A 7,378-nucleotide genomic window follows, 5' to 3' on the forward strand; every position below is an offset into this window, starting at 1 on the left:
CAATGTTCTCATTCTCAATTTTTCTTGCTTTGATTTGTATGGTCTAACGAGATGGTGCGCTGCTTTGTCAAACCCTGGGGAATGTAGTTTGAGTTCTAACCCTTTTGTACAATTAATTCATGGTGAAATTGTTGTAAAACAACTACAATTCCCTGACATCTAAATGTACGTCAACTACGCGCCATTGAACCGCTGCGATTTATCGTTTGTTTTTAGCTTGGACGCTTGCTTGCTGGCTAGCTAGCTAACGTTAGCTAGCTTTCCATCAATGCTTAACGCTTATTCAATCAGACATACAACGATATCTTTCTGTTTTTATATTTTACTATTGCTATTTTTTTTATACTAATCTTACCGACATATTCATGTCATCCGATGAACTGTGTAGTTTTCGAAAGATAGTTTCACTTGCTAGCTAGCTAGCAAGCGAGCTATCTTAATTTCCGGTGTTTTTTGTTGTTGTTTTATTCGCTAACTAACGTTAGCTTTGCAACGATTTTGGAAGCTATTTCTAAAGTAGATATCTATCTCTTTTTTGTTGGAAGTACAAAATACAATTACTCTGTTAGTAGTTGAAGGTAAGTTCAAGCTTTGAACTAGCATTATTATGACTAGTTCATTTATTTGGCATTGTGATACAAGCATTCTGATTAAAATCCAGGTAAGGAAGTCAACATGCCGGTACATTCTCGAGAAAAGAAAGAAAGTAACCACGAGGAGATGGAAGTCGACTATCCCGAACAAGATGGGAGCAGTTCAGACGAGGATGACTCTGAGAGCTCGTCCGTGTCAGAGGATGGGGACAGCTCGGGTAAGACTTGTTTTACCAACCCAGTTTGTTTGTAAACTACAAGTGATTTGCAACACATGTTACATGAATGCACCTGTTTCATTGGTATTTTGGCTATCATGCATGTATTGTAGAGATGGATGATGAGGACTGTGAAAGGAGAAGGGTGGAGTGCCTTGATGAAATGACAAATCTGGAGAAACAATTTGGAGACCTGAAAGACCAGTAAGTCTCTGACTGCATTTACTGATTGGATTTACATTATACATATGTCTCAATTCCATCACAGTGTGTCAAACAGGTGAATGTATCTAAGGTTAACCAATTGTAGCCAATGCTGTTTTTGTTCAGGTTGTACAAGGAGAGGTTGAGTCAGGTGGATGCCAAACTCCAGGAGGTGATTGCAGGCAAGGCTTCAGAGTACCTGGACCCCTTGGCAAATCTGCAGGAGAACATGCAGATCAGAACAAAGGTTGCTGGTAAGTCTGTCGCAAGCTAATCTTTGGATTATATTATTTATGTAGCTTTAAACTGATTTCACAAATTGCTGTGGCATTGAACACCAGATTAATAAATTAAGGTTTCCTAATTGTCATCCAGAAGTTGACAAAGTAAATCTGATGAAGAAAATTGAATGAACAATATGCTGGCATGTCTCACTGTCAAATTGTTTTCCTTCTCAGGGATCTACCGGGAGCTCTGTATAGAGTCTGTAAAAAACAAGTACGACTGTGAAATCCAAGCAGCTTTCCAGCACTGGGAGGTGAGCATTGTTGTTGGGAAGTCCACATCATAGCTCTACCCATGTCCGTCTTCAAACCTCTGATGTTGAATTAATTTATTTGTATAGTGGCTTAATTGATTATCATTTGTAACCATTGATTCCTCTTTGTTTGTCTTAGAGTGAGAAGTTGCTATTGTTTGATACAGTGCAGAGTGAACTTGTGGAAAAGATCAGGCGACTGGAGGAGGACAGGCACAGTATAGACATAACCTCAGGTATCGTCAAGTCATTGCGCGAGCCACTAACGTAGCATGCATAACCCAGCTCTCATATGGCTAGTTCCCCAGACAGTTGCAAGCCTAGTCCTGGACTTTAAAGCTATTTTAATGGAGCATGCTATTTAGTCCAGGACTAGGCTCAGTCTGTGTCCAGGAAACTGTCCGATAGTGGCATGTCTTAATATTCCCTTTTCTCATTGACCCTTCTTTTCTCAGAGCTCTGGAAAGATGAGCTGCAGTCAAGGAAGAACAAGAGGAAAGATCCATTTAGTCCAGACAAAAAGAAGAAGCCAGTTGTTGTGTCAGATATCCTCTTTCATCATCTGAGTCTCAACAGAATGAGTCTCATTTTTTTTATTAGAATCTTGGTCTGTGTTATGTGTGTACTTGTCCCACCCACCGCACATTCACACTTGCCTTTATATACACCTGTATTTCCTTAACATCCGTACGACCATATATTGTCTACATGTTACAAGACTTGGATATACTGGAGGATTGGACAGCAGTCAGAAAGGTACCATGCCTCGTCGATGCATAGTATGGTCCTGTAGCTCAGTTGGTAGAGCCAGGATAGTGGGTTCGATTCCTGACACAACCTATACATGTATGTGTGACTGTAAGTCGCTTTGGATAAAAGCTTCTGCTAAATGTAATTTATTATTATATTAGTATGTTTTGGATTTATATGATGATTATGATCATATTCTAACAATTTTAATATCTTAAAGGCTGTGGCTACTTTGGGACCTCACAGAGGTAAAACTGATGGTAAGACTCAACTTCCATTTTGAATTAAAGACTTGTGCTGTAAATTGTTTACTCGCTCTATTCTGTTATTGTGAGATCCTGTCCCTCGTCTCTTTTTGGTTTTCTGAACCAAACTATGAATGAACACCATGCATAATAAACACAATTTAATGTCAGCTAGTTGAAATTATACTTTATAAGAAGTTACTATACCAACTTGGATTGTTTACTTTTGTGACTAAATATTTTGTTTTGTTTCCACCAAACATTAAATTCCAGTCTCCACCAATAAGAATGAAAAGTATCAGCATAATGCTCGATCAGAAGAGGGAAAGTTGAGTTATGACGGAGAATGGTACTGCCGTGGACAGATGATATGCATCGACAAGAAAGATGAATTTCCCACAAGGTGAGGATACTGGCATCCTTAGGGAATATACTTTTTTGGAAGCAAAGTATTTTATGTCCTTTTTCTAACAATTTAACAATTTCAATGTTTAATCTTCTTATCTTGCCCCCCTCTGTCCAAAGAGCCATAATTACCACAATCAACCACGATGAGGTTTGGTTCAAACGACTAGACGGCAGTAAATCCAAGCTGTACGTCTCTCAGCTCCAGAAAGGCAAATACACTATTAAACACTCCTAATTTTCAGGTCAACTTGTACCACTCCCTCTCCAAAGCTCAGGAGTTATTCAAAGATCCCCATGGTGCCATCTTCTGCCTATTTCAAGTTTTCTAATGAATTCTGAATTAAATACTTAAAATACAATTTACATGAAATACAATTTTTTTGTTAATTTCGAGAGATTGGTGTGGGTCCTCTAAATAGTATTGTGTGTGAATATCACCATGTTCCAATGTAATTTTTATTGGGTAAGACAGACAGATATGGAGAACATGAGTTTCCAGACTCTCTTTCTACAGGTTTGCCTTAACAGTAGCTCAAAGCATTCAGATGTGAAAATGTACTGTATAATGGACTAACACTGCAGGATCTATAGAAAGTTACATGGGACATCAGTATAGATCAGTATATCAGCCTCTCATGTACATTGACAAGTATCCATTATCTCTTGCCATACCCATCTCTGCTAGTTGTACTTTTTGTAATTTATGATAAATTCTTTGTTAGTGGTACGGTACTGGTGATGACTGTCTGTATAACTTTAACACTTATGTCTTACATCTTCCAATGCAGTATTCATCTGTTTCTTGCTGTCTGCCTTAATGACATTCCTACATAGGGTTTTAAAATTCTAGTAATGTTCCCAAAATTCCCAGGTTTTCCAGATAACCCGGTTGAAAGTGTCCCAGAATCAGAAGCTAATAAGCAGGAAATCTGCCCTGGATTTCTGGAAAACCTGTGAATTTTGGGAAAGTTACCAGAGCTTTGCAACCCTACTTGTACCTCACTTTGAGATGCTGTAGGTTTGCTAGAAAGGAACCACTGTCTTAATGTACAGAATAAAAGGAGCCTGCATGTTTTATATAAATAAAGGGAAAAATCTGTCTATAAACTTTGTCTGTATTTTTTTAGAGCCCAATAAAATTTTCTGAGAAGATCCAGTGAAATGCACATGACTTTTTCTACACTTAGCTTTTCCATAATCTCATGTCATGTGTGCTTGAGGTCAGCATCTATGTCCATATTTCTACAAAAGAGTAAAAAAACATCTTAATCTGTTTTACTTGGGATAAAGATATGCCCCTAAATCACAGAACAGTTTGGAGATTTAGTCTTGTTTCATGTATAAAAGTTGCTGCAATACCATAATTTGCCACAACCAATTTCTCCTACGAAAACAGCCAAGTGTTTAATGAAAGCTTTTTTTTACTTGCCCAAACACTACTGCCAAGACTAAGATCAATATTTGAAATGTGTATTGAAGTGTACTAATGTGAATGTTGGTGTGAAAATAATATGAAATGTTTTGTCAAAAGCAGAACAAATAACTTGTATGTTGTATGCAAGGTTGCAGCAAGGAGTAGTCTTGTACTAAAGCCTTTTGGGGGAGTATGAATGTGGTGTTAAGTATTTAGATTTCATCACGACTGCCTGCATGTTCATAAACATGAGAACAGTTGACTAAACAAAAAGTAAACATAGTGAAACAGTACATAGCTGTGTGATTATGTCCTTGCATGCAGTTTGGGAAATGGCAATAAAACATGAATTAATAGTTTCACATCTGACAGATGTGAGAGTGACAGCTACCAGTGGGTATCGCTGTTTCCCTTCCGATGAACTTTTCCAACCCGTGTTGCAGCTGACGCTTTGTGGCTGTTGTGTTTTGGTCTCTGCTTGAGTCTGAACTGAAACTGACAGCGAGAAAGTCTGGGTCACGACTCGAGACAGAGATAGAACGAAGCCGTTCGGTAGGGCAATGGGACAAGATAACAGAGCTTGTACGGCAGCTCTCTGCCAAACTAATATCAAATGGTAAGATTTGCTCTGCGGTTCACTTAAAGATTTGGGGCCTGGACAGGGAACGGAATCCACGGGCTTTCCTAACCACGTCAGTGCGTCTACGTGAATGAAACTTCCTTTGCGAGTGGCTGTCAAGTAGCCAGCTACTTCTAGAGGTCATGCGTCTGTAAGAATTAAATAATGATCTTGAACACACCGGTATAATTTATATTTAGCGAAAACCCGAAGCTTCTTTGATCGTGCATACGCACTCACTTTGTCATTTCAGTCTAGCTACTGTATCTAACTTGGACAGAGAGTGCATACTTGTTGAAAATTATCGCTCATTAAATAGTTCTAAATTATTTTACTGAGCTAGCTATCTTACCAGTTGCATAGGTAGACTTCATATAAATAGTTTAAGAATATTTAGTCCTGCATATCAGTGGCCTAATCATACACAATGGAGAGGCTTACAGAAATCAACATAAACAAAATTGAAATCTGTGCGAAATAACAAGCTTCAAGGAGGGGGAAATTGTTTTCTTGACATATTTCAGTTCTATTTCTGTCTGTAAACGGGAAGTCGCCGAGCTGGAATGATTATGTCATTTAACTTCACCTTTAATGCCGCGTTCAAAACAACTAGGAACTCGGTACTCTCCGTCTCACGGACGTGATGAATTGACAACGTTTTCTCCGTGTTCCCAGTTGTTTTGAACGCGGCATAAATGTCCTATGTTTTGTTGACATAAACTGACATGCCTTCTTATGTCAGTCAGACCAAAGCATAGGGGGGTAGTTAACAAACGGTTAACAAACTGGATTAGCCTACAAATTGCTTTAAAATCCAACATAGATTGAAGGATTTTTTTTAATCGACGAATTAGATTGAGCAATACAAGCGCCACTTGCATTCCATAGGCTGGGATCCGCACTATGCAGCTGTTGCAAGAGTACATCTTTCACTGGCTGTCCACTGGTTTAAAAAACAATGATCGATAAGCATCCTCCAAGCATTTATTTAAGTTTGATAATATTTGGATGCCAACAGCAGTCACAACATTGGAAGACATAGCTTGGACGGTAGCCTACAAAAGCCTATTCCTGCTCTTTTCCCGTGATCCACACATTTGGTGTGTCATAGTGGTCTCTGACTTGTGGTCAGACTTGCTCAGGTGGAACAAATTTAAACTTTTTTTCAATGCTGATTTGAATGTAATTGAGAACAGAGAAGTGTCAGTCTATAGAAGGGGGTGAGAACCATGAGCCTCCTAGGTTTTGTATTAAAGTCAATTTAGCCAGAGGATGGAAACTAGCTGTCCTCCTACAGTGGCTCTACCGTACAGAGTGCTGTTGAGGCAACTGTAGACCTTCATTGCAAAACCGTGTGTTTTAATCAATTATTTGATGATGTGAAAACTATACTAAATATATTATCTAAAAAGTGTAACTTTTTAAATGTTTCACTATTTTTATGAAATTCACTGAGGATGGTCCTCCCCTTCCTCCTCTGAGGAGCCTCCACTGCTGGAGGTATAGACTAAACTCTGTTTGTGTTTCAGATGACCTAGGGGATCTGCTGCTGGGGGAAGCCAAACTCCAGCAGTACCTCAAGGACAACCCCATCAAGCAGGGGGCCAGCCCGACTGCCCCAAGACCCCAGCTTGTAGAGGTCCGCAAGCACCTGACCGATGCCCTGGACCGAGGTAGATGTTAGTGATATAACACCTTTAGCCATTAGTATTCTTCATATGTCCAGTCTCCAGTCTAGTTTACTCTTGTAAGTGTTATAACAGTGTAGTCCAGTCTTATAACAGTATTATAATAATGCAAAAGGGTAACACTGGTTTAATCAGGATCTGGCTATACACTCACTGCTTTCCCAAACTGAGAGAATCCTCTTTGAATTGTATAACCTCATATTACTGCCTCACTCCCTCATGCTGCTTGTATGCACCCTTTTTCTCTGAAATCTGAACATATATTTTTGTGTTCAGGAGAAAACATATGGCTACACAGTAACTGTCTCTTCTCTTTCCTTTTGTGCCTAGCCGGACTACATGCAAGAGGCTTGTATGTTGATGGCCAAGCTGTCCTATGTGGAGGGAGACTATAGTGAGGCCTTCAACCAGTATGGCAAAGTGACCCTGGACGAGCTGGCACTGGGGGGAGCCCCCGTCTACCATCTCTCCATGATTGCCGAAGCATACGCTACCAAAGGTAAGAGCTTAGGGTACCATAATGCCCTCACATTACACCAGTCAGGGTTTTTCCTGGCTCAAAAAAGGGCTAAGGTGGTGGCAGTGGCCACGAGAAAACCTTTGGGTTGCCTGCCCAAAAAGGTCCTGTGCTGGAAAACCCTGCCAGTATTTCCCAATTCGAAATCTATGCAACAAAATTGTCCAGGGGAACAGATCTATGG

The 7,378-nt window shown here is 39.7% G+C and overlaps 2 protein-coding genes across 2 annotated transcripts in view; both read left to right on the forward strand.

Moving 5' to 3' along the window:
* Positions 1 to 190: 190 nt before the first annotated feature.
* brms1la (BRMS1 like transcriptional repressor a) lies at positions 191 to 4,108 on the forward strand. Its single transcript, XM_064953488.1, has 11 exons — positions 191 to 578; positions 662 to 811; positions 925 to 1,015; positions 1,142 to 1,269; positions 1,474 to 1,553; positions 1,693 to 1,789; positions 2,009 to 2,098; positions 2,245 to 2,309; positions 2,524 to 2,563; positions 2,822 to 2,951; positions 3,074 to 4,108. The coding sequence occupies exons 2-11, from the start codon at positions 676 to 678 to the stop codon at positions 3,189 to 3,191; spliced, it is 975 nt and encodes a 324-aa protein (XP_064809560.1). The 5' UTR covers positions 191 to 578; positions 662 to 675; the 3' UTR covers positions 3,192 to 4,108.
* Positions 4,109 to 4,798: 690 nt separating this feature from the next.
* The window catches only part of LOC135525700 (tetratricopeptide repeat protein 7B-like), a 74,688-nt gene continuing 72,108 nt past the window's right edge, over positions 4,799 to 7,378 (forward strand). The window contains exons 1-3 of the mRNA XM_064953489.1: positions 4,799 to 4,986; positions 6,519 to 6,662; positions 7,008 to 7,176. Of these exons, the coding sequence (XP_064809561.1) occupies positions 6,648 to 6,662; positions 7,008 to 7,176 (184 nt within the window). The 5' untranslated portion in view covers positions 4,799 to 4,986; positions 6,519 to 6,647. The remainder of the gene's footprint in view (positions 4,987 to 6,518; positions 6,663 to 7,007; positions 7,177 to 7,378) is intronic.

This window comes from Oncorhynchus masou, chromosome 32, assembly GCF_036934945.1.
Source record: "Oncorhynchus masou masou isolate Uvic2021 chromosome 32, UVic_Omas_1.1, whole genome shotgun sequence".
NCBI lineage: Eukaryota > Metazoa > Chordata > Actinopteri > Salmoniformes > Salmonidae > Oncorhynchus > Oncorhynchus masou.

Bases quoted from the DNA above. Each gene is read 5' to 3' on its own strand.
- brms1la (XM_064953488.1), top strand. From the start codon at position 676: ATGCCGGTACATTCTCGAGAAAAGAAAGAAAGTAACCACGAGGAGATG. The intron at 1,554-1,692 runs GTGAGCATTGTT...TGTTTGTCTTAG, and splicing joins CAGCTTTCCAGCACTGGGAG to AGTGAGAAGTTGCTATTGTT. The intron at 2,310-2,523 runs GTACCATGCCTC...AATATCTTAAAG, and splicing joins ATTGGACAGCAGTCAGAAAG to GCTGTGGCTACTTTGGGACC.